The sequence below is a fragment of the Pristiophorus japonicus genome, chromosome 3 (assembly GCF_044704955.1).
Source record: "Pristiophorus japonicus isolate sPriJap1 chromosome 3, sPriJap1.hap1, whole genome shotgun sequence".
In the NCBI taxonomy this organism is placed as follows: domain Eukaryota; kingdom Metazoa; phylum Chordata; class Chondrichthyes; family Pristiophoridae; genus Pristiophorus; species Pristiophorus japonicus.
Window position 1 is genome coordinate 182,752,176 of NC_091979.1, and position 27,683 is coordinate 182,779,858.

Consider the following 27,683-nt stretch of genomic DNA (forward strand, 5'->3'; position numbering starts at 1 on the left):
ATTCTTACAAACGCAGAGAGAAGACATACTTCTTTCTCGTCAGCCTGGGCTGGATTTGAACCCAAATCACAGCGAAGCCAACGTGGTGCTAATGCATTATTATATTTGGTCAACACCGTCACAATATAACTAACTATGGGAACTCTATATGGAGAGCGCAATGAGCATTAGGGGCCGGAATTGCCCCTTTCTATAAGGCCGGTGGCCACCTGAAAGCAGCGGCCACGGGTCGGTGCGGACTGGCCGAGTCTCCGCGGAGGGACCGCCCTTTTAAAAATTGTCCTTCCTCAGTTTTGGAGCCCATTTTCCCACTGCGTCATGCATGCACCACCAACCCCTTGCCGACTGGCGGCAACCCCTTCCCGAAATTGCCCCTTGGGAAATTGCCCCATTCGAAAATTGATCCACAGGAAATTGCCCCTTTCGAAAATTGCCCTCTGGGAGCGGTGCCGCTGGCAGTCGGTTCCACTGTCAGCTTTTGCTGTTGGTACCCTTTCTGTGGCTGCTGGCAGCCAGATCGGGCCGACAATTATGCCCGCAGGTTCGGCCGGGCCACCAACAGGCCTTTTGGGTGCCAGGCCACGGGCCTGGCTGCCTGGTGGCCATGTTTGTGCAGAGTTCGCAGCGGCCCTCCACTTTAACTGAAGGGGAGGGACGCTTTGTCGTGCCAGCGAGACTTTGAACATCGGCAACTCCCACCTGCTCCCACTTCCGCCCGCTAGTGGCAGCTACTCCGACCTGACCTCACTTCCGCCCCTCTACCCACACCAATACTGCTCCGACCGGAATCATCGACAAAAAAGCTGAATTTCTCCGGATTGTCCGCCCCATGCATTGGGATGGATGGACCACTTCAAGAGCAGTCGGTGCGATTCGTTTCGGGCTGTGGCCAATTTCAGCCCCTTAATATCCAACATACGACATGAAGTAGGTATATACTCCAACGAGACCAATAAACAGGATGCATGAAATTTAGTAAATGTCTCAATGTTTCAAGCCATAGCGTAACATCTTTTTTCTATGTATATTTAAAGTGAAAGTAACTGTTTTAAACAAGGCAGATGGCAAAGAAGAAAGATGGCATTACATACCAATGCACTGGAAGTTGGCCTGGGTAGCTCCATACATGCAAGTACATAAATAGCAGAAAAATCTATTGCCCTCTCCCCCACAGACCATTCACCGGCAAGCATCATTTTACAAATGAGAGGGAAGGAAGACAAACATCATGGAATTTGATAAAATTGTCAGGAGCAGAATTTAGTTGAACAAGTTTCATTTTTGACCTTTTCAATAATGGTCACATGTTCCCAATTGCAATCTCTGGTTTTAATAGGAATCTATCTTTGATTATCTTCGGTTGGATTTTCCGGTCCTGTCCATATCTGTTTTCGCCCCGGGGTTTTCGGGGCCGGTCTCAGCGGGGCGCGATGCATTATCACCCAGAATAGGCGAGCCATTGTGTAACGCCCCTGGTTGCAACACCGACTCGATTTTTGAGTCTCGCCCGACACGTATCGCGCCCTGCTGCAGGATGCCTGTGAAAACGATCGGTCCGACCTATACTGGCTGCAGTGAGGTAAGTAATGTAATTGTGATTGTTATTTCTTTTTTTTTGTTATTTATGTTGTGGTCGGCTATGTATTGGAAATGTTTTGGGGTTTTGTTCCCAAGTTTTTTTTCTCCCCAGGCCTCAGATCGCTTCCAGGTTGGCTGTTTAGCTCGGGATTTTCACATGCTCAGGTGTGCAACGCCTCCCATAGCACTTGGCCCAACTGCCTAATTTTGTTGACAGAGGCACAAACTATACTCAGGGGCAAACTTTACCGCCCCACTGCCATTACTGCCCCGAAATGAGCAAAGCCAAAAATCCAGCCCATCTGGTCCAAAGCAAAATTCTAATCTCAATTTCAGTCACTCTAACCTGGTCTAACTTTCCCAAGCTTGGAATATCAGAAATGCTACTTGTTCAACTTTGACTACCTTAACAGTCATTCCATATTCAATATTGCAATAACACATTCTTCATAGTCCTTACAATAACACCATCAGAAATCCTGAAAAGTTAGGTGAAATGTAGGAACTTGAGTATGAGTAGGTGATTCAGCCTTTCGAGCCAGTGATACCATTCAATTAAATCATGGTTGATATATATCGCAACTCACCTTGGCTCCATATCCCTCAATACTTTTACCTAACAAAAATCTATCAATCTCAGTTTTGAAATTTTCAATTGACACCCAACCTCAACCGCTTTTTATGGGGAGAGAGTTCCAAATTTCCACTACCCATTGTGTGAAGAAGTGCTTCCTGACGTCATCCCTGATAGCTCTTATTTTAAGGTAATGCCCTCTTGTTTTGGACTTCCTCACCACAGGAAATTGTTTCTCTCTATCCATCCTTACCCTATCAAATCCTTTAATAATTAAATAACCTCAATTAGACCACCCCTTAATCTTCTATACTCACTTGAATGCAAGCCTAGTCTAGGCAATCTGTCCTCATAATTTAACCCTTTTAGCCGCGATACCATTCTGGTGAATCTGCACTGAACCCTCTTCCAAGGCCAATATCTCCTTCCTGAGGTGTGGTGCCCAGAACAGAACACAGTACTCTAGATGGAGTCTAACCAAAGCTTTATACAACTGAAGCATAACTTAGACCCTTTTGTATTCTAGCCCTCTTGAGATAAAGGTTAACATTCATTGGTCTTCCAATTATTTTTTGTACCTGTCCAATAGCTTTTAGTGATTTCTGTACACACACCTCTAAATCTTTCTGCTCCGCCACAGTTTATAACTTCTCACCATTTAGAAAATACTCTGATCTATCTTTATTAGGTCCAAAGTGAATGACCTCACATTGAACTCCAGCAACCATTTTGTCCATTTACTTCATCTATCAATGTCCCTTTGCTACTTTCTGCTCCCATCTGAACTATTTAGTAAACCACTGAATTTAGAATCGTCAGCAGACTTGGTTATACCACTCGCTATTCCATCCAAGTCATTTACAAATATAATGAAAAGCTGAGGCCCCAGTACAAATCTCTGGGAGATACCATTAGTCACTTCCTGACAATTGGAGTACATTATTCCACCTCTCTGTCCCTAATGATGTCAAAATGTTGCCTCCAATTCCATAAACTTGCATTTTTCCGAACAGTCTGCTGTGTGGAAACTTATTGAATGCCTTCTGGAATCCCATGTAAATAGCATCAATAGACATTCCCTTATCTACCATGTTAGTAACCTAAAAAAAATTCAACTAGATAGACATGACTTATCCATTACATAAGAGCCTGTCCCGCCATTCAATAAGATCATGGCTGATCTGATTATGGACTCAGCTACACTTCCCTGCCCACTCCCCATAACCCCTTATCGTTTAAGAAACTGTCTATTTCTGTCTTAAATTTATTCAATGTCCCAGCTTCCACAGGTCTCCGAGGCAGCAAATTCCACAGATTTACAACCCTCAGAGAAGAAATTTCTCATCTCAGTTTTAAATGGGTGGCCCCTTATTCTAAGATCATACCCGCTAGTTCTAGTCTCCCCCATCAGTGGAAACATCCTCTCTGCATCCACCTTGTCAAGACCCCTCATAATCTTATACGTTTTGATAAGATCACCTCTCATTCTTCTGAATTCCAATGAGTAGAGGCCCAACCTACTCAACCTTTTCTCATAAGTTAAACCCCTCATCTCCGGAATCAACCTAGTGAACCTTCTCTGAACTGCCTCCAAAGCAAGCATATCCTTTCGTAAATATGGAAACCAAAACTGCACACAGTATTCCAGGTGTGGCCTCACCAATACCCTGTATTGCTGTAGCAAGACTTCCCTGCTTTTATACTCCATTCCCTTTGCAATAAAGGCCAAGATTCCATTGGCCTTCCTGATCACTTGCTATACCTGCATACTATCCTTTTGTGTTTCGTGCACAAGTACCCTCAGGTCCCACTGTACTGCAGCACTTTGCAATCTTTCTCCATTTAAATAATAACTTTCTCTTTGATTTTTTCCTGCCAATGTGCATGACCTCACACTTGCCAACATTATACTCCATTTGTCAAATATGTTTGCCCACTCACCTAGTCTATCTATGTCCTTTTGCAGATTTTTTGTGTCCTTCTCACACATTGCTTTTCCTCCCATCTTTGTATCGTCAGCAAACTTGGCTATGTTACACTCAGTCCCTTCTTCCACGTCGTTAACATAGATCAGTCCCAGCACTGATCCCTGCGGCACCCCACTAGTTACTGGTTGCCAACCAGAGAATGAAGCATTTATCCCAACTCTCTGTTTTCTGTTAGTTAGCTAATCCTCTATTCATGCTAATATATTACCCCCAACCCCGTGAACTTATCTTGTGTGGTAATCTTTTATGTGGCACCATGTCAAATGCTTTCTGGAAGTCCAAATGCACCACATCCACTGGTTCCCCTTTATCCACCCTGTTCGCTACATTCTCAAAGAATTCCAGCAAATTTGTCAAACATGACTTCCACTTCATAAATCCAGCTGACTCTGCCTGACCAAATTTTGCTTTTCCAAATGTCCTGCTACTGCATCTTTAATAATTACAAATCCATGCTAGCTCACTGATCAGTTCATATTTGTCCAAGTGCTCAGTCACTCTATCCCTAATGATAGATTTCAGTAACTTTCCTTCAACAGACCTTCGGTCTATAATTTCCTGGTTTCTTTCTCCCACCCTTCTTAAATAATGGAGTGTAATTGGCAATTTTTCAATCCAAGGGAAAAATTCCTTAATCAAGAGAGCTTTCAAAAATCATGGCAAAAGCATCTGCAATTTCCTCACTTGACTTAAAATTTCGAATGACATGCCTTTTATTCTCTTTTTTCCCTTGCCACAGAAATGTGGCTTTGTAAAATTTGCCTCTCAATACTGTTCACCAACTGACTTTCTAGAGAGAAGACTGAATTAATGGTCAGTGAATTACAAGCTACTTATTCAATCAAGGGGAAAAGTTGGAGTAATTTATACTCGTCATCTAAATCTTACTATTTGATTATCACCTTGCAATGCACTAATATCACGCGACATAACAGCCGAAAATATGTTCAATTTGTGATGTAAAACCCAAAGGGCTGGATTTTCGTCATTTTTTCGATCATTTACCACTGAAAATACCACTGGTGTTAAATTCATTGCAGATTACCACCGATTTCATAATTGAGCACCGAAATACCATCGGTATTAAATTAATCAGTGATTTACCACCGGTGGTAAAAAAATACCACCGATCTTATGTTTTTTCCGTTTTTATGACATCATTAAATGTGCAACACCAAAATGCCACCGAAAATTACCACCAGAAGTGAATTTATCAATACCACCATTTTTACCACTGGCCTAAATTACCACCGAGAAAAGTGCTGATCTTATCTGATCGAATCCAGTGCTATAGACGCCATTTTTAAAAACAGAACTGCAGTCCATTCCACATGAAAGAAGGCCGAGTTTTACACAAACATTTTTATGTGTGTTCAGAGTTAGATTTTAAGGTTATTTGAGGCATTTAGTGGATTATTTGAGTAAATTGGAGGACATTTTAAGGATATTTAAGAAAATTGGAGGACATTTGAGGACAGTGAGAACATTTGCAGGATATTTAAAGGAATGGTGCCTAAAACATCTCTGCCAATATTGCTGACTACTTATATGATGCAAAATAGAGCTGGAAGGTGGTTTATTCAAGAGCATGTCGCTACAGTGTCCCATGTCCCCATCCTCCAAGGGATGTCCTGGAGGCCGCTGGGTCGGGCCGGCTGGCCGAAGGGACCGAGTAGCAAGATGTGTAGGGGAGCAATGCATCCGGTGGGTGGGCTTCGTAAGCACCTGGTGTATGTGGTGATGGGGGGGTGGGGGGAAAGAGATTGGGGGGACAGCACACCGCCCCGGCCTTGGAGAGAGCACTGGAGGCGGCAGGAAAAGGAGGAGCGGCCGACCCAAGATGTAGCACGCCACCCCTGCCTCGGAGGAAGCACCGGAGGCGGCAAGAAGAGGAGTGGCCGGCCCAAGGTAAGGCCATGTGGGCGGGTACTGACAGAAACATAGAAAATAGGTGCAGGAGTAGGCTATTCGGCCCTTCGAGCCTGCACCATCATTCAATATGATCATGGCTGATCATGCAACTTCAGTACCCCATTCCTGCTTTCTCTCCATATCCCTTGATCCCTTTAGCCGTAAGGGCCACATCTAACTCCCTTTTGAATATATCTAACGAACTGCCTCAACAACTGTGGTAGACAATTCCACAGGTTCACAATTCTCCGAGTGAAGAAGTTTCTCCTCATCTCGGTCCTAAATGACTTACCCCTTATCCTTAGACTGTGACCTCTGGCTCTGGACTTCCCCAACAACGGGAACATTCTTCCTGCATCTAATCTGTCCAATCCCGTCAGAATTTTATATGTTTCAATGAGATCCCCTCTCATTCTTCTAAATTCCAGTGAATATAAGCCTAGTTGATTCAGTCTTTCTTCATATGTCAATCCAGCCATCTCGGGAAGCAGTCTGGTGAACCTTCGCTGCACTCCCTCAATAGCAACAATGTCCTTCCTCAGATTAGGAGACCAAAACTGTACACAATATTCAAGGTGTGGCCTCACCAAGGCCCTGGACTGCAGTAAGACCTCCCTGCTCCTATACTCAAATCCTCTCGCTATGAAGGCCAACATGCCATTTGCCTTCTTTACTGCCTGCTGTACCTGCATGCCAACTTTCAATGACTGATGCACCATGACACCCAAGTCTCGTTGCTGCTCCCCTTTTCCTAATTTGTCACTATTCAAATAATATTCTGCCTCCCTGTTTTTGCCACCAAAGTGGATAACCTCACATTTATCTACATTATACTGCACCTGCCATGCATTTGCCCACTCACCTAACCTGTCCAAGTCACCCTGTAGCATCCTCCTCACAGGTCACTGTCACCCAGCTTAGTGTCATCTGCAAACTTGATGACGCATGCACAAAAATACCACCCATTTTACTTTGTGTTGCACGTTGAAAAATAAGAGTGAAATACAGTTAGCCCTACCACCGGTTTTATTTGATGAAAATAGCATCTTTATCATTTAGGTGGTAAAAAAAAACCTCAATTTTTAAATAGCACTGAAATACCATTGGTTTTGCTAAATGATGAAAATCCAGCCCAAAGTATTTGCAGGATATTATTATTCTATTACGTACAGTGAATTGCAAGGTCACCCACCATATCATAATAATAATACTAATGATAGGAGAAACATCTACCTTTCTGAAGGCGAGTCTCCACTTTCCTGCTTCTTGACTCTGGGAGGTGCTGGTCTTGCACTGCCTGGTCGAGGTATTCGCTTGCTGTCCAAGAAAATATAATCTTTTGTGATTAACATAAATATGGAAAAGTGGATATTTATTTAGAAATTACAAAGGCAATCAAATAAATTCCCTCATGAACAACAAAATCTCAACACATCAGCTATAGGTGTGACTATTTAAATAAATAAAAATACATCAAACCTCTGTATAATTTGGGAAGAAAGCTCATCGGAAATCTCTCCATTCACCTCAGCTGCATGCCTCTTCTCGATGGAATTGTGGACAGCTTCAGGATCTGCAAATATTGATGCATCAATTACTAGGATGTGCAATACTGGCAAGGAAAGGGGGCAAAACACATCATCTTAAACATGTAACTTGCTCAAACAAATTACTGTAATATTGAAACAGGACTGTATCCATCCTGCCCTCTTGGACTGGTACACTGCATTTTCTCCATTCAGTACATCATTTTACAAAGCAACAAGCACCTACATAACTAGGATTTCTTTCTCTTTCTGAAACAAATGCAATGGGATAAATTTGAGGATTTAACGCTTCCAGTGTACAGCTTTGCACAAGTAGAGCATGGAGTGGGAATTCTGTCAGAGATCAGTGCATCTAATTCGTACCTTTAACGAAGCACAAAAATACGGACAAAACCACAGCCAGCCAATCAGAATGCAGAAAACTTTTAAGCACACTAAACCAGGGCAAACCCTGCCTTTCCTTATTTAGCAGAACTCTCAAATCTTGACTGATTTTTTTTTCCAATAAATTTTTTTAACTTAAAAAAAGCATTAAAAAGTACACGCTGACAAAGCATTATAAAGGCTGGGAGAATGTTGCAAGCTGTAGTGCATTTGAAGAGTTTTGCTTTCAGCCATATTAATACTCAATAGTATATATTCAAGTTTGTTTACTTTTTGGAGCTTTAACATTAGGAGGAGTTAGCAGTCGATCATTGCGCCCTTATGGCATAGAAACATAGAAAATAGGTGCAGCAGTGGGCCATTCGGCCCTTCGAGCCTGCACCACCATTCAATAAGATCATGGCTGATCATTCACCTCAGTACCCCTTTCCTGCTTTCTCTCCATACCCCTTGATTCCTTTAGCAGTCAGGGCCATATCTAATTCCCTCTTGAATATATCTAACGAACTGGCATCAACAACTCTCTGCGGTAGAGAATTCCAGAGGTTAACAACGCTCTGAGTGAAGAAGTTTCTCCTCATTTCGGTCCTAAATGGCTTACCCCTTATGCTTAGACTGTGACCCCTGGTTCTGGACGTCCCCAACATCGGGAACATTCTTCCTACATCTAACCTGTCTAGTCCCGTCAGAATTGTATATGTTTCTATGAGATCCCTTCTCATTCTTCTAAACTCCAGTGAATACAGGCCCAGTCAATCCAGTCTCTCCTCATATGTCAGTCTCGCCATCCCGGGAATCAGTCTGGTGAATCTTCGCTGCACTCCCTTAATAGCAAGAACCCCTTTCCTGCTTTCAAAAAACTTTTGAAAAGGTCCCACACATAGATAAGTGTGCAAAATTAAAGCACATGGTATTGGGGGTAATGTATTGACATGGATAGAGAACTGGTTGGCAGACAGGAAGCGGAGAGTCGGGATAAACAGGTCCTTCTCAGAATGGCAGGTGGTGACTAGTGCGGTGCCGCAGGGCTCAGTGCTGGGACCCCAGCTATTTACAATATTCATCATTGATTTAGATGAAGAAATTGAGTGTAATATCTCCAAGTTTGCAGGCGATACTAAGCTGGGTGGCGGTGTGAGTTGTGAGGAGGATGCTAAGAGGATGCAGGATGACTTGGACAGGTTAGGTGAATGGGCAAATGCATGGCAAATGTGAGGTTATCCACTTTGGTGGCAAAAACATGAAGGCAGAATATTATCTGAATGGTGGCAGATTAGGAAAAGGGGAGGTGCAACAAGACCTGGGTGTCATGGTACATCAGTCATTGAAAGTTGGCATGCAGGTACAGCAGGCGGTGAAGGCAGCAAATGGTATGTTGACCTTCATAGCTAGGGGATTTGAGTATAGGAGCAAGGAGGTCTTAATGCAGTTATACAGGGCCTTGGTGAGGCCTCACCTGGAATAGTGTTCAGTTTTGGTCTCCTAATCAGAGATTGTCCCTTGTAGCTCTGTCACATGACAAGAAAGATGGTGTTTTTTAACCGTATGATGCTAGACCAGGATTATAATGGAGTAAGTGAGTTCTATCCTGCATTAATTTTAAAATATCATATCTTGTTCATGTATTTTATTTACAGTGTGTTGGTATTTTGAAATGGAATTTTGGTTGCTAGGATTTCCTTTGTCCTTTCCCTTGGGAAAGGTCTCCTTTGCCCTGAGGTGGGTAAGTTGCCTGGACAGGTATATATGCTGCTAGCTCTCCTAGTTTTCAGTTCACTCACCAACCCTATTTCGATGTCACAGATCTGAAGATTGATCTACATTCAACCAAAATTCAGTTGATACTCTGAAAAGGGGTCCTTAAGGATTTCAAAACGCTTTATTACTTAGATTTCAGAAAGCCATTAATAAATATGGTATCGACATTTACCTGCTGGTTTATTTTGCTTTTCTATCAATTTACATCTTTAAACAAATTTGACTTGCAGCTTTAGCGTAAATTGTGTCAGTAAAATGATTTTAGTTTCACCTATTGAAACAATCAGGAGCAGACTATAAGCATCTTCCAATGCAAAATATTTGATAAAAGGGTAATTATCTTGTGGCACATTCATTCCATGCACACAGCTTACGAGTTTGAATGACAGGAGGCACAAGCCTTCCTATCAAAACGACTTAATTGCTACGAACACCAACAAACATTTTTGGAACTTAGTCTGAAATACAAGAGTCAGCAACAGCAAGAAAATGTAAAAATAATGCATTCTGTTTTGCAGAGATAAAGCAAGAATATTTACTTTAGGGAACCTTAATTTTTTTTGGCCATCAGTGTAAGAATCACAAGAGTAACATATTTTTAAGATACGGATGTCATAGCCTTCTAAGCATCCTTAGTTTTTCCACAAAAGGTGCAAAGAAACTCTGACATACAAAAAGTTAGTAAATAACTGATAAATAAGTATCATTTGAGAGAGAGTCAAAACGATACCAGTTAGCAGTGTCCTTAGTTGGTGAAAGACATTTCCATTTAAAGATTAAAACCCTACAGGGGCCTGTCAGGGCCCATTGTTACCAGAGATAGTGAGTGGAACCCTGAAAGTTCACCTGAGCTTTGTCCAAAGTTATGATATACCTTTCCTAGGTCACTGACATCAGCAGAATATTCTGAAGAAAGTTTAATACCCAAAAATGGGATCCAAGTTCTGTGAAGTTTAAAGCATATGAAATTCCAAAGCTACATTCAAAAAGATCCCTTCAATACTGAGTCGTACTAAAGAATGAGTCTGAGCACTGAGCAATGAAATGAAACAGATGAATCATCATCATAGGCAGTCCCTCGAAATCAAGGAAGGCTTACTTCCACTCTAAAACTGAGTTCTTAGGTGACTGAACAGTCCAATACGGGAATTACAGTCTCTGTCACAGGTGGAACAGACGGTCGTTGAAGGAAAGGGTGGGTGGGGAGTCTGCTTTGCCACACGCTCCTTCCAATGCCTGCGTTTGTTTTCTGCATGCTCTCGGAGACGAGACTCAATGTACTCAGCGCTCTCCCGTAAGTTCTTCCTCCACTTAGGGCAGTCTTTGGCCAGGGACTCCCAGGTGTCGGTGGGGATGTTACATTTTATCAAGGAGGCTTAGAGGATGTCCTTGAAATGTTTCCTCACCCACCTGAGACTCGCTTGCCATGTAGGAGCGCCGAGTAGAGCGCTTGCTTTAGGAATCTTGTGTCAGGCATGCGAACAATGTGGCCCACCCAACGGAGCTGGTCGAGTGTGGTCAGTGCTTCGATGCTGGGGATGTTGACCTGATCGAGGATGCTAATGTTGGTGCATCTGTCCTCCCAGGGGATTTGCAGGATCTTGCGGAGACATCGTTGGTGGTATTTTTCCAGCGATTTGAGGTGTCTACTGTAAATGGTCCACGTTTCTGAGCCATACAGGCGTGCGGGTATCACTGCAGCCCTGTAGACCATGAACTTGGTGCCAGATTTGAGCGCCTGATCTTCAAACACACTCTTCTTCAGGCGGTCGAAGGCTGCACTGGAACACTGGAGGCGGTGTTGAACCTTGTCGTTGATGTCTGCCCTTGCTGATAATAGGCTCCCGAGGTATGGAAAGTGGTCCACGTCATCCAGGGCCGTGCTGTGGATCTTGATGACTGGGGGGGGCAGTGCTGTGTGGCGGGGTCAGGTTGGTGGAGGACCTTTGTCTTATGGATGTTTAGTGTAAGGCCCATACTTTCGTATGCCTCAGTGAAGATGTCTTGGAGTTCAGCCTCTGAATGTGCGCAGACGCAAGCGTCGTCTGCACACTGTAGCTCGACGACAGAGGATGGGACGGTCATGGATCTGGCCTGGAGGCAACGAAGGTTGAACAGATCCCCACTGGTTCTGTAGTTTAGTTCCAATCCAGCGGGGAGCTTGTTGAGTGTGAGGTAGAGCATTGCAGCGAGGAAGATCGAGAAGAGGGTTGGCGCGATGGTGCAGCCCTGCTTGACCCCGGTCCGGATGTAGATTGGGTCCGTGATGGATCTGTTGGTCAGGATCACGGCTTGCATGTCGTTGTGGAGCAGGTGGAGGATGGCGACAAACTTTTGGGGGCAGCCGAAAAGGAGGACGACGCTCCATAGTCCCTCGTGGTTGACAGTGTCAAAGGCCTTTGCAAGGTCAAAGGCGGCCATGTACAAGAGTTGGTGCTGTTCCCTGCATTTCTCTTGCAGTTGTCGCGCCGTAAATATCATGTTCGTTGTACCCGTAGTGGACGAAATCCACACTATGATTCTGTGAGGAACTCCTCAGCCATAGGGAGAAGACGGTTGAGGAGGATTCTGGCGATGACTTTCACAGTGACAGATAATAGGGACATTCCTCTGTCGTTGCCACAGTCGGACTTGTCCCCTTTTTTAAAGATGATCACGCTTACTGCATCTCAGATTTTCCGGCATGCTCTCCTCCTTCCAGATGAGAGAGATGAGGTCATGCATTCATGCCAATAATGCTCTCCGCCATACTTTAGTGCCTTAGCGGGGATTCCATCCGCTCCCGTTGCTTGTTGTTCTTGAGCTGCAGGATGGCCTTTTCTACCTCGTACAGGGCTGAGGTTTTGCGGAGATGGTGGCGGGTAGCATGCTGTGGGATGGAGTCGAGGACACTCATGTCAAAGGCAGAATCTCGATTAAAGAGATTTTCGAAGTGTTCCTTCCAGCGGGCCCCGACTGCCTCGGTGTCCTTGATGAGTATCTCCCCGTTCTTGGCCAGCAGTGAGGTGGGGCCTTGGGTGCTTGGGCCGTAGGTGGCTTTAACTGCGGTGAAGAATTCTCGCACATCATGGCTGTCGACCAGCTGCTGAATCTCCTGTGATTTCTCCACCCACCATTTATTCTTTAGGACTATGATTTAGGTTGCGGGTGTTTTGTTGGACCTCGGCTTTAAGCTTTGCTGCTCCTGAATTGGGATGCTGTTTTAGGTTCAGAAATGCCCTGCACTTGCGATTTATTAGCTCTTGGATGTCCTGGTCATTCTCATCAAACCAGTCCTGGTGTTTCCTGGTTGAGTGACCGAGCGTCACTTTGCAGGCACTGGTTATGGTGGCCTGGAGGGCAGACCAAGTGCTTTGGGCATTCTGCATCTCGAGGTCATCAAGGGTCGCCAGGTTAGCAGTGAGGTGCTGGCTGTGTAGGGCTCTCTTAGCTGGGTCTTTGAGTGCCCCGCCGTTGATTTTTTTGCGGCATTGCTTCTGCTGCTGTCGCCACTTTGGGGCTATATTGATGTTGATGATGGAACGGATTAGGCGATGGTTCATCCAGCAGTCATCGGCTCCCATCATGGCGCGGGTGATGCGTACATACTTGCGATCCCTGGCTCGAATGAAGACATAGTCAAGCAGGTGCCTGTGTTTGGAGTGAGGGTGTTGCCACGATGCCTTGTACTTGTTCCTCTGGTGGAACAAGGTATTAGCGATGATGGTCATGTTCTAGGCATTTTGTCAGGAGCAGGGTTCCGCTGGAGTTGGTTTTCCCTAACCCCTCTCTGCCGATCACGCCTTCCCAAAAGGTCTGTGTCCTTACCGACCCTGCCGCTGAAGTCGCTGAGGAAGATCAATTTGTCGTCCGTAGGGACACAGGTCAGGGATGTTCGAGGCTGGAGTAAAAACCCCGTTTGATCTCATCTGTTGCATCGAGTGTTGGGGTGTAGACACGGATAACTGTAGTGCACTGGTTCCGGGATAGGATGAGTCGGAGAGTCAGGAGACATTTGTTAATCCCGCAGGGGGAGTCGCTCAGGCGGTCGACCAGCTCGTTCTTGATAGCGAAACCGACTCCATGGAGGTGGCGTTCTTCCTCTGGTTTGCCTTTCCAGAAGAAGGTGTAACATCCACCTTGTTCCTTGAGCTGGCCTTCTCCTGCTCGCCGATCTCGCTTAGTGTGGCGATGTCGACATCGAAGTGTCTAAGTTCCCGGGCGGTGCGGCACTCCGGTCTGTCGCTGTTAAAGAGTTGTCCATGAGGGTCCCGACGTTCAAGGTCCCGAACTTCATTTTGAAGGATGGAAGATGCCTGTGTATGTATTCTTCTAACATGGGGTGGCCATTGCACACCGGCTACCACATAGGCTGAGCAGAGCAAGGTCTTGATCCAGTGGCAAGGGAGTCCAAGACAACTTGAGACCAGGCACTGCTGTAAGAGCCTAATTGCCTACGGCGAGATGCAGGCCGTAAGCTCGGCGCTGAGCAGCACCCTTCGGTGAGGTGGTAAGAGATCCGAGGCCTGGCTGAGGGCATTTGTGGAAGGAGGAGAGGTCAGAGTGACCACAGCTATTCTGCACACCACATGCTCGACAGAAACTACGCCGTTGAGTGGGGCCAACAGCCGATGGGAGGCCAGGATGTCGTTGGAGGAAGGGAGGCCAGGACATTGCAAATGAAGGCTTGTTCGGGGAGTGCTCCCTAGGGAGCTGCTATCCCATCCGCCATCTTGTATATAAACAGATGAATAGCAAATTGCTAACCCAAAAGGCTGCAAAGATGATTCAATGCTGAACACCAAAGATAATGCTCTCAACATCTCAGTGCCAAGGCACTTTTTGACTGGCAATGCTGGTTTGTCAACACACTTGAAGTGCAGATTTTAAGGGACTACAAAATGCTATTGGCTGCTGTACAAAAAGCAGCTTTTGTGCAAGAGAATCAACGTACTCTTCCTTCATGCTCCTACTGCCAGACCTGCTTCCTGCACAGCCCCACACTTCCGGACATCCTCTTCTGCTCACCCCTGGAGCAGGCAGCCCAGTTGTGGAGAAAATATTGGAGGCACCCACCCACTGTGTGCTAGTTACCTAACCCTGGAATTCTAATATGGACAGGCATGCAAGTGACTGGCAAAATGGAAATTCCCCTCCACCAGTGTTGTGGCAGGATCAAGAACAACTTGCATTTATACAACACCATTAACATAGAAAAATCAGCCCACACTGCTTAACAGAAGTATAATCGGACAAAATCGACACCAAGCCAAAGGAGGAGATATTGGGGCTGAAATTATGGTCGGAGGCTTCCCGCGGGCAATTGCCTCTGACCTGAAAGATTTCTACGAATTTACCTGGTGGTCCGGGAGGCACCCGTGATTCCGGTGGGGAGGTCTTCTCTCCCATCCACCTGGTTCTCACTCAGAAAGTGTAGTCACGTGTGACTGCTCAGTCATTCAGGTACAGTATTCCACAGCTTTCTCATTAATAGCAATGGGAACTCCGTATAGAAACATAGAAAATAGGAGCAGTATCTACGAGTTCTCATTGCTATTAATGAGGAAAAAAAATAAAGGCACTAAACACGTAATAAAAAAATTTAAAAAACACACCTCATAATTAAAATTAATTGAAATGAAAGTTATTAAATATCTTGAGAATTTTTTTTAAAATTATAGTTAAAAATAAATGTAACGTAGTGGGCAGGGCTTTTAAAAATAATGTGTTTTTTAAATTTTATTTTATTATATTTTTATATGTTTTTAAACTCTTACGCCTGTAAAAGTAGGCTATGCACCTGCTTTTATCAGGCGCAAGAATTTTGAGGACATTTGCTGGGCAAGATATGGGTAAATACCACAATCTTGTCCTTGCAAATATCCTCGCTCCCGACATGCGTTGGATCTGTCAAGCTCCAGCTTGACTGATCGGAAAAGCCGGTTTGCAGCGCATGCTGAAAACCGGCTTTTGCGATACCTTCCCTGGTCCGTAGACACTCAGTACGGACCCAGGTAGGCCGGAATTTCCAGGCCATTAGGAAGGTTGACCAGTCGCTTGGTCAGAGGTAAGATTTAAGGAGCATCTTAAAGAGAGAAATTGGGGAGGCAGATGTTTAGGGAGGGAATTCCAGCGGTTAAGGCCTAGATGGTTGAAGGCACAGCCACCAATGGTGAAGGTAAATGGATGACAGGTGCACTGGAGGTTAGTGTTGGAGGAACACAGAACTCGGTGAGTTGCAGGACTTGCGAAGGTTACAGAAATAGGGAGGGCCGAAGCCATGGAGTAATTTGAACCCGAGGATGAGAATTTTTAAATTGAAGCACTTGGGGACCAGGAGAGAATGGAGGTCAGCAAGAACTGTGCTGATGGGTGAGCAAGACTTTGTGAGTGATAAGATATGGGCAGCAGAGTTTTTGATGAGCTGAAGTTGATGAGTGCAGGATGGGTTGCGGGCCAGAAGTGCATTGGAATAGTCAAGTCTGGGGGTGACAAAAGCATAGAGGAGGGATTCAGCAGCAGGTGGGCTGAAGTAGGGGTAGAGAAAGGCGAGGTGGAAGCAGACAGTGATGAAGAGGATATATTACATATGATTACATAGGATATACAGCACAGAAACAGGTCGTTCAGCCCAACCAGCATTTATGATCCACTCGAGTCTCTTCCCATCGTTCCTCATCTAACTATCAGAATAACCCTCTATTCCCTTCTACCTCATATGCTTATCCAGCCTCCCCTTAAATGCATCTATACTATTTGCTTCATCTACACCCTGTGGTAGAAAATTCATAAGAAACATAAGAAATAGGAGCAGGAGTAGGCCATTTGACCCCTCGAGCCTGCTCCGCCATTCAATAAGATCATGGCCTCAGCTCCACTTCACTGCCCGCTCCCCATAACCCTTTACTCCCTTATCACTCAAAAATCTGTTTATCTCCGCCTTAAATATATTCAATGACCCAGCTTCCACAGCTCTGTGGGGCTGAGAATTCCATAAATTTACAACCCTCATCTCAGTTTTAAATGGGCGGTCCCTTATTCTAAGATTATGTCCCCTTGTTTTAGTTTCCCCTACGAGTGGAAATATCCTCTCTGCATCCACCTTGTCGAGCCCCCTCATTGTCTTATAAGTTTCAATAAGATCATCTCTCATTCTTCTGAACTCCATTGTGTATAGGCCCAACCTACTCAACCTATCCTCATAAGTCAACCCCCTCATCTCCGGAATCAACCTAGTGAACCTTCTCTGAACAGCCACCAATGCAAGTATATCCTTCCTTAAATACAGAGATCAAAACTGTACGCAGTACTCCAGGTGTGGCCTCACCAATACCCTGTACAGTTGTAGCAGGACTTCTCTGCTTTTATACTCTATTTCGTTTGCAATAAAAGCCAACATTCCATTTGCCTTCCTGATTACTTGCTGTACCTGCATACTAATGTTTTGTGTTTCATGCACAAGGACCCCCAGGTCGCTCTGTACTGCAGCACTTTGCAATTTTTCTCCATTTAAATTATAATTTGCTTTTCTAATATTTCTGCCAAAGTGGATAACCTCACATTTTCCCACATTATACTCCATCCGCCAAATTTTTGCCCACTCACTTAGCCTGTTTATAGCCCTTTGCAGATTTCTTGTGTCATCCTCACAATTTGCTTTCCCACCTATCTTTGTATCATCAGCAAACTTGGCTATATTACACTCGGTCCCTTCATCCAAGTCATTAATATAGATTGTAAATAGTTGAGGACCCAGCACCGATCCCTGTGGCACCCCAATAGTCACTGATTGCCAACTAGAAAATGACCCATTTATCCCAAATCTCTGTTTTCTGTTAGTTAGCCACATTCTCTAGGTAAAGAAGTTTCTTCTGAATTCCCTATTTAATTTCTTGCCGGCTATCTTATATTGATGGCCTCTAGTTTTGCTCTTGCCTACAAGTGGAAACACTCTCTTTGTGTCTACTCTATCAAAACCTTTCATAATTTTAAAGACCTTTATCAGGTCATCCCTCAGCCTTCTCTTTTCATGAGAAAAAAAAAGACTCAGCCTATGCTTAGGGGTATAACTTTGCATTTCTAGTATCATCCTTGTAAATCTTTTTTGCACCCTCTCCAATGCCTCTACATCCTTTTTTTAATATGGCGACCAGAATTGTACACACGAGGTCTGAAAGTCAGCTAGGGGTCAAATAGGAGGCGCAAGTTGTGAACAATCTCATTTTACCTGAGACAGTGGCTGGGGAAGAGGATGGAATTGGTGGCATGGGTATGGTGTTTGTGGTGAGGGCCAAAGACGATAGGATCAGTCTTCCCAATGTTTAACTGGAAGAATTTGAGAGTCATCCACGATTGGATGTCGGACAAGCAGCCTGACAACATAGAGGCAGTGGAGGGGTCAAGAGTGTTGGTGGAGAGGTAGAGCTGGATGTCGTCAACATACATATGGAGCCTGGTTCCATGTCTTCAGATAATGTGGATGACAATGAGGAGGGGGCCAAGGATAAATCCTTGCAGGACTCGAGAAGTAACATTGCGGGTCGGAAAGAGATGCCATTGCTGGAAATGCTCGGGCTATGATTGTGAGAGACATCAAAATCACGACTTCCATCTTTGTTATGCTCGAGTTAAAAAAATTTAAAAGACTGAATGGGCTGGATTTTCTTTTTTTGTGTTTGAGCCTTTCCGGGCGCAATTCACGGCAGAGTGAAAAATTTAGTGCCGGGATAACATTGGCACCAGAGCGAGGAACTTTCGCCGAATGAAAGTTCACAAGGAGCGTTAGCTTTAACCCCGGCATTGCACCACAGGCTCTGTGCGCCGGAGCCGAAAGTTCCGGCGTTGACGTAACCTGCCGTTTTGCACATGTGCCTATTTTCCACCTTCTGGTTTCCTGTCGTGACGCGAATGCAGGGCGTGGCCACATTCTGTGCGCGCATGCGCAGTACAACTGGGGTAGAATCAGCCATTTCTGATTTTGAATTCGATGATGGAGGAGAACGTGCCAGGCAAATGAAACTTTAATAGGGGCTGTGGAACGGAGATGGCAGGAGTTGGATCCAGACCACTGCCTGCCATCTTTAAAAGAATTTGGAGAAAAATAGCAGAGGAGGTTTCTGCCTCAGACACTGTGGCGAGGACTGGCACACAGTGCCGAAAGAAATTTAACGATCTCACCAGGGTCGCCAGAGTGAATACCATTTTCATTCATGCACTCCTTCATTACTTCAAGGATAAATCTGACACACTATTTGTTCTCATGCTGTTGGTGCCTCTCAACACTCCGTAGGTTGCCTCCTAAAATGCATGACACGTAGGTAGGCTTAGTTCGGCACTCTATTTGCCATGAATGATCTGAACACATTATTAAGATTGCTTTCTGAGATCTCACAAGATGGCTCCCCACTTCGATCTGCTCCTGATGAACCACGTGCAACTTCCACGGCCATTAAACAGAAAACTCTATTACATTCAGACAGAATGGCAAAAGTGCTTTGGTGGCTATCTGTGCCACAAGAGCAGATGGACCCTTTTGCAACCATCCCCATTTTCATCTTTGCAAGCAAAGAAATCTCAATTGCCACGAGCTGTGGACAGGCAGTCCGCCTCAGACCCTACCACTCACCGACATCAAGGAGATTGTGGCAGGCCTCAGGGGTCACAGGTCGGGCAGCTGTCACTGGGGGCGCTGAACCCCGCTCGGATACTAAGGGCATGTCCTGCACCTTCCCAGGGCTAGGCTGGGGCAATGTCCTGCAGTACATCTGGACCAGGTTGGGGCAATGTCCTGCACACTCCCTGGGATAGGCAGGGGCAATGACCTGCAGTGCCTCTGGACTAGGTTGGGGTAATATCCTGCTCACTCCCCGGGATAGGCTGGGGCAATGTCCTGCAGTGCCTCTGGACTAGGTTGGGGCAATGTCTTGCACACTCCCTGGGATAGGCTGGGGCAATGTCCTGCAAACTTCCTGGGATAAATTGGGGCAATGTCCTGCTCACTCCCCGGGATAGGCTAGGGCAATGTCCTGCAGTGCCTCTGGACTAGGTTGGGGCAATGTCCTGCACGCTCCCTGGGATAGGTTGGGGCAATGTCGTGCACACTCCCTGGGATAGGCTGGGGCAATGTCCTGCAGTGCCTCTGGACTAAGTTGGGGCAATGTCCTGCACACTCCCTGGGATAGGCTGGGGCAATGTCCTGCAGTGCCTCTGGACTAAGTTGGGGCAATGTCCCGCACACTCTCTGGGATAGGCTGGGGCAATGTCCTGCAAACTTCCTGGGATAGGTTGGGGCAATGTCCTGCAGTGCCTCTGGATTAGATATAATGGAGTGGCGGTGGTCCTTCAAATTAGCCTGTGCTATGCGACCTTCCTCATGTCATCCTGCCCCGTCCCCTGCTGCTAATCACTCGTCTGTTGCTTTCTACTTCCAGATGACCAGCCACAGGCGTCACATCCCTCAAGGGACCCCTCCACGTCAGGCCATCGTCTGGAGGATGAGGAGGAGGAAGAGGAGGACATGAATGAGTCAATTCCGGCGCAGCAATCTATGACCCCTGCTCCACCATTGGCACTCAGCTCCTCTGAGGACAACATGACGTTCGAGGTTCGAGGATTGCGAGGCTCCTGGGACCAGTGGCGTGCAGCAACGCAGTGCTGGGGTTGAATCCTGCAGCCCATCTCTCCGGAGGGCAAGTTGGCAAACAGCCAAGTTGCTGACAGACAGGCAGACGTGGAACTGGACATGGTAGGAATGTCCAGGGAGAGCATCCTCATCAGCCGTCAGCTCCTTGATGTTTTGGGAAGGATTCCCACGAGCATTGACAGTCTGAAGGCGACAGTTACTGAGGTAGGGTCGCAAATTGTAAGTGCGAGCCATGATACCTGCGAGGCCATCAATGCTCACTCGAGGCTGGTGACCTCCAGCAGTGACTGCAGTCCCAGAGAGTATGGCGCGAGCCCTTGGAGAATATGGCACATCATAGGCACAAGCTCTGCTTCAGCTTGGGCAGAAGATGCAGTCCATGCCTGCCTCAATATTCACTGTCACACGGGGAAGTGACAGTTCCGAAGCAGGCTAGCAAATTGTTAGTTTACATCATGCTCTGGTTGCTAGGGGCCAGCCCCATCGGCGACTGAGTGGCTCCAGGGATATGGGAGGTGGTGCCATTCAGCCGGATGACAGCATTCCGTCTCCCCCCATTCAGTCGCCAACCAAGCATCACCCAAACCACCTGTGACTGGTGACGCCGATGAAGAGGCTAGCCAGTCTGAAGCCGGGACTTCCTTGCCACGAGCTGGTCCAGTGCGTCCCCAGACGCCGTGTCCATTGTCTCTCTCCCCAATACAGTAGCACTCTGGCAGCCTTACTGCATGCCCTGGTGCCATTTTGATGAGGAGCAGCAGGCAAGGGAGAGGGATGAAAGGGGGGGGGGGTGGGGGGCAAAAGACGGTGGCAAAAAATAGTGGAGTAGGATTTGATTTAAGTATCGCACTGCTGGATTGTGTTCTTGATGCTGGATGCAGCTTATCACACTGATATATAACAAAGACCATAATCTATGTAAACCTGCAAATACCTTGTTTTAACCACCAGAGGGCTCATCCCCTGGAGTCCCAAGGGATCCCACAATCCTTTGGGAGCACCTGTACATAAGGAGGCCTCACAGACTGGAGAGGCACTGAGAGATCTGTAATAAAGGACTACGGTCACACATTACTTCAAGCTGACAGTATCTGGTCAGATTGTTTATTCGAGACATAACTGCCAACGAGATACAGATGACGAACCCCACCGCAACAATGCAGAGAACCGTGGGCATCCTGGAGAAATTTTCGGTGGGAGATGATTGGGAAATCTTTGTGGAGCGACTCGACCAATACTTCGTGGCCAATAAGCTGGAAGGAGAAGCGAACTCTGCCAAACGAAGGGCGATCCTCCTCACCGTTTGCGGGGCACCAACGTATAGCCTCATGAAAAATCTGCTCGCTCCAACGAAACCCACAGAGATGTCGTACAATGATTTGTGCACACTGGTCCGGGAGCATCTAAACCCGAAAGCGTTCTGATGGCGAGGTACCGGTTCTACGCGCACAAGAGGTCTGAAGGCCAGGAAGTGGCGAGCTACGTCGCCGAGCTAAGGCGCCTTGCAAGACATTGTGAATTTGAAGGACACTTGAAGCACATGCTCAGGGACTTCTTTGTACTTGGCATTGGCCATGAAGTAACACTTCGTAAACTTTTGACTGTAGAGACCCCAACCTTGAGTAAAGCCTTGGGGATAGCCCAGGCGTTCATCGCCACCAGTGACAACACCAAACAAATCTCTCAGCACACGAGTGCTGCTGCAAGTACTGTGAACAAAGTAATGTTGTTCTTGAATCGTAACTTACAGGGCAAGACTCACATGTCTGCAGCTGCATGTCCGCAGATGTCTCAGAGTCCACCATCAAGGGTTGTGAATGCAAGGCCATTAACACCTTGTTGGCGCTGCGGAGGTGATCATCATTTCCATTCATGCTACTTCAAAAGGATACATTTGCAAGGGCTGTGGAACAATGGTACACCGCCAACATATGTGCAGGCGAGCTGCAAACCCTGCAAATCCTGCAAACCACCATGTTGCAGAGGACAGATCCACGGTGGATCACGACAAACCAGAGCCTCAGACCGAAGAGGCAGAAGTAGATGTGGTGCACACAATTACGACAAAGTGTCCCCGGATAATGTTGAAGGTTGAATTAACTGGACTCCCGGTGTCAATGGAGCTGGACACAGGCGTGAGCCAGTCCATAATGAGCAAAAAGACTTTCGATAAATTGTGGTGCAGCAAGGCCTCAAGGCCAGTCCTGACTCCCATTCGTACTCAACTGAGAACGTACACAAAGGAATTGATTCCTGTAATCAGCAGTGCTGCCATAAAGGTCTCCTATGATGGAGCAGTACACAATTTACAACTCTGGGTAGTACCGGGCAATGGCCCCACGCTGTTCGGCAGGAGCTGGCTGGGAAGATACGCTGGACCTGGGATGACATCCGAGTGCTCTCGTCTGTCGACGACACTTCATGTGCTGAAATAAGTTCCCCTCGCTGTTAGAACCGGGCATCGAGAAGTTCCAAGGAGCAAAAGTGCAGATCCAGTTGATTCCGGGGGTGCGACCCATCCATCACAAAACGAGAGCTGTACCGTATATGATGAGAGGGTGGAGATCGAACTGGACAAGCTGCAACGAGAGGGCATCATTTCGTCGATTGAATTCAACGGGTGGGCCAATCCGATTGTTCCAGTCCTCAAGGAAGACGGCACCGTCAGAATCTGTGGCGATTACAAAGTAACTATCAATCGTTTCTCCCTGTAGGATCAATACCCGCTACCAAAGGCAGACGACCTATTTGCGATGCTGGCAGGAGGAAAAACGTTCACGAAGCTGGACTTGACCTCGGCCTACATGGCACAGGAGCTGGAAGAATCATCGAAGGGCCTTATTGTGTTCCTAACACAGATGAGGCTGCACACAGGGAGGTTAAAGTAACAGTGACCTCAGTCTTTAATAAGACACTCCAGAGTGAGGAACAAGCCTTAGGGGTCGGCTTATATAGTGCTCCCAATGGATGCTGGGATCCCTTGGGACTTTAGGGGTTTGAGCTCCCTGGTGGCGGAACATGGAAGTGCATGCTTTACAGATACACATCACTCACCTCCCAAAGTCGAAGTGAAAACTATTTACAAGGTGAGGCGGTCGGGGGCCTTTCTTTCCCTGGTGGAGCGCCTCGGTACAAATGTCTGTTCTGGTGTGTTGGCTGTGCCCTTGCTGGGCTGGCGTGTTGTTGGCCCTGCAGTGCTGCTGGGTGAGTCTGGCCTTGCTGGGCTGTTGGGCGTGATGGGTTCGATTTCCTGGTCCGGCGTGGTGTTGTTGATCCTTTGGGTGTGTGTTGTGGGCTGTTCAGGGCAGTCTGTGAATCGCAGCCTCGTTTGGTCCAGGTGCTTTCTGCAAATTTGTCCATCGTCTAGTTTGACTACAAACACTCTATTCCCTTCTTTAGCTATCACCATGCCCGCGATCCACTTGGGACTATGTCCATAGTTTAGCACATACACAGGGTCATTCAGATCAATTTCCCGTGACACAGTGGCACGACCATCGTTTACAGTTTGTTGCTGCCGCCTGCTCTCTACCTGATCATGCAGGTTGGGGTGAACCAGCGAGAGTCGGGTTTTAAGTGTCCTTTTCATGAGTAGCTCAGCCGGGGGCACCCGTGAGCGAGTGGGGTCTCTGAGCAGTACTCGGGACAGGCGGGTTTGGAGTGAGCCTTCTGCGACTCGTTTAAGGCTCTGTTTGATGGTTTGTACTGCCCGCTCTGCCTGCCCATTGGAGGCTGGTTTAAACGAGGCCGAGGTGACATGTTTGAACCCATTGCGGGTCATGAATTCTTTAAATTCGGCACTGGTGAAACATGGCCCGTTGTCACTGACCAATATGTCAGGCAGGCCGTGGGTGGCAAACATGGCCCTCAGGCTTTCAATGGTGGCGGTGGCGGTGCTTCCCGACATTATTTCACATTCAATCCATTTTGAAAAAGCATCCACCACTGCCAGGAACATCTTACCGAGAAACGGGCCCGCATAGTCGACATGGATCCTCGACCATGGTCTGGAGGGCCAGGATCACAAACTTAGTGGTGCCTCTCGGGGCGCGTTGCTCAACTGAGCACATACGCTGCATTGCCGTACATAGGACTCGACATCAGAGTCGATACCGGGCCACTACACGTGGGATCTGGCTATCGCTTTCATCATTACTATACCCGGGTGTGTGCTGTGGAGATCCAAGATGAACGTCTCCGCCCTTTTTTGGTAGCACTACGCGGTTACCCCACAACAGGCAGTCTGCCTGAATGGACAGCTCGTCCTTTCACCGCTGGAATGGCTTAATTGGCTCTTGCATTTCAACAGGGATACTGACCCAGCTCCCATGCAGTACACAGTTTTTTTTACTAGTCTGGTCCAAGTCCTAATCTGGCGGGCCGTGACAGGTGATTTATCATTTTCAAATGCTTCCATGACCATCAACAAGTCTGCGGACTGCGCCACCAACAACAAGTTTGCAGGCTGCGCTATTTCCACCCCCGTGGTGGGCAATGGTAGCAGACTGAGAGCATCCGCACAGTTCTCGGTGCCTGGCCTGTGGTGGATGGTATAGTTATATGCTGATAGCGCGAGTGCCCACCTATGTATGCGGGCTGAGGCATTAGTATTTATCTCCTTGTTTTCAGCAAACAGGGATGAGGGGCTTGTGATCGGTTTCCAGCTCAAATTTGAGACCAAACAGGTACTGATGCATTTTCTTTACCCCGAACACACACGCTAATGCCTCTTTCTCAATCATGCTGTCGGTCCTCTCGGCCTTAAGACAAGCTCCTGAAAGCATAGGCGACAGGTTGCAACTTCCCCGCAACGTTAGCTTGTTGTCATACACACCCGACTCCGTACGACGATGTGTCACATGCTAGCACAAGTCTTTTACACGGGTTAGATATTACAAGCAGCTTGTTGGAGCATAAAATGTTTCTGGCTTTCTCAAAAGCAATTACTTGTTTTTTTCCCATACCCAGTTTTCAGCTTTGTCCAATACACATGTAGGGGCTCTAAAAGGGTGCTTAACCCCGGTAGGAAGTTACCAAAATAGTTGAGGAGTCCCAGGAAAGATCACAGCTCCGTTACATTCTGTGGCCTGGGCGCGTTCCTGATAGCCTCTGTCTTGGCATCTGTGGGCCGAATGCCGTCCGCCGATCTTTTTCCCCCAAAACTCCACTTCTGTTGCCATGAAGACGCATTTCGACCTCTTCAGCCGCAGCCCTACACGATCCAGTCACTGGAGGACCTCCTCCAGGTTTTGTAGGTGCTCGCCGGTGTCCTGACCCATGACCAATATGTCGTCCTGAAAGACCACTGTGCGTGGTACCGACTTGAGTAGGCTCTCCACGTTTCTCTGGAAGATCGCTGCAGCCGACCAAATTCCAAACGGGCATCTGTTGTAGACAAACAGTCCATTGTGCGCGTTGATGCAGGTGAGGCCCTTCGAAGACTCCTCCAGCTCCTGCGTCATGTAGGCCGAAGTCAGGTCAAGTTTGGTGAACGTCTTGCCTCCTGTCAGCATCGCAAATAGGTTGTCTGCCTTAGGTAGCGGGTATTGGTCCTGTAGCGAGAAACGATTAATAGTTACTTCATAATTGACGCAAATCCTGACCGTGCCATCACTTTTGAATACTGGAACAATCGGGCTGGCCCACTCGCTGAATTCCACTGGGGAGATGATGCCCTCGCGTTGCAGCCCGTCCAGCTCGATTTCCACTCTCTCCCTCATCATGTGAGGTACCACTCGCGCCATGTGGTGAATGGGTCGTGCCCAAGTGGATCCGCACCTTCACCCCGGAAATGTTTCCAATGCCTGGCTCAAAAAGGGAAGGAAATTTGTAAAGAACCTGGGTACATGAGTCCTCATCAACAGGTGATAGCGCTCGGATGTCATTCCAGTTCCAGCGGATTTTGCCCAGCCAGTTCCTTCCAAGCAGTGTGGGGTCATCGCCCGAGACAATCCATAGTGGCAGTTCGTGCACCGTGCACTCGTAGGTGACCTTGACCATGGCACTGCCCAGGACAGTGATAAGCTCTTTGGTGTACGTTCTCAGTTTCGTGTGGATGGGGCTCAGGGCTGGGTCTGAATGCCTCGTTGCACCAGTCTCTCAAATATCTTTTTACTCATGATGGATTGGCTACGTCAGTGTCCAGTTCCATGGCTACGGGTAAGCCATTCAATTTTACGTTTAGCATTATAGGTGGACATTTCATCGAAAATGTGTGCACCAGTGTACTTCAGCATCTGCCTCCTCTCTCTGAGGTTCGAAATTGCTTTGATCCACCATGGACCGATCTTCCTCTGCCACATGGTGGTTAGCAGGTTTTGCAGAGCATGCAGCTCGTTTGCAAGCTTGTTGGAGGTGCCCCACTGTTCCACAGCTCTTGCAAACATACCCTTTGAAGCAGCATGAATAGGCTGAATGGAAGACTGCACAACGCCAACAAGATGTGAATTGCCTTGCATTCATCCTTTATTGCATCTGGGTCACCTGAGGCCTGCTGGCAGTTGCAGACTCGTGATTTCTGCACTGTACGGGCCCAAGTTTCCACATGATTCGCGCCTGATTTTTTAGGAGCAACTGGTGGAGAACGGACTATTTTAGAAATCGCAATTCTCCACATTTTTTTTTCTGCAGTTCTAGTCAGGTAGAATAGTTCTAGTTTAGAACAGAATTTTTTCTTCAAAAGGGGGCGTGTCCGGCCACTGACGCCTGATTTGAAAGTTTCCACAGTGAAAATGTACTCCAAACTAAAGTAGAATGGAGCCAGTGAAGATTTTTGTAGAACTGAAAAAACCTGTTCTACACATTAAAAAATCAGGCGCAGGTTACAAATTAGGCGTCCAGAACGAGGTGGGGGGAGGGGGGGAAGGGAACTCATTAAATTCGACAATAAATCCTTATTTATACTTCTACAAATATTATACAAATAAATCCAACCTGAATAAACATTTATAAGCCAAGAAAAGATTAAATAAACCATCTTCCCACCTGTGTGAAAGTGCTTCAGCCAGGGAGAATTCTGCAGCCGTTCGTGCCGCTGAGCGGGAGAGAGAGAGAGAGAGAGAGAGAGAGAGAGAGAGAGAGGGGGGGAGAGAGAGAGAGAGAGAGAGAGAGAGAGGGGGGGAGAGAGAGAGAGAGAGGGGGGGGAGAGAGAGAGAGAGAGAGGGGGGGAGAGAGAGAGAGAGAGGGGGGAGAGAGAGAGAGAGAGAGAGAGAGAGAGAGAGGGGGGAGAGAGAGAGAGAGGAGAGAGAGGGGGGGGAGAGAGAGAGAGAGAGGGGGGGAGTGAGGAGAGAGAGAGAGAGGGGGGAGAGAGAGAGAGAGAGAGG

General features: G+C 47.0%; 1 protein-coding gene across 4 annotated transcripts in view; it reads right to left on the reverse strand.

The window, feature by feature from the left end:
- Positions 1 to 27,683, reverse strand: part of traf3ip1 (TNF receptor-associated factor 3 interacting protein 1) — a 302,416-nt gene that overhangs the window by 131,352 nt on the left and 143,381 nt on the right. For all 4 annotated transcript variants that reach the window (XM_070876062.1, XM_070876063.1, XM_070876061.1 and 1 more), the window contains 2 exons: positions 7,531 to 7,624; positions 7,285 to 7,368 (listed from right to left, as the gene is read on the reverse strand). In XM_070876062.1, coding sequence (XP_070732163.1) covers positions 7,285 to 7,368; positions 7,531 to 7,624 — 178 coding nt within the window. The remainder of the gene's footprint in view (positions 1 to 7,284; positions 7,369 to 7,530; positions 7,625 to 27,683) is intronic.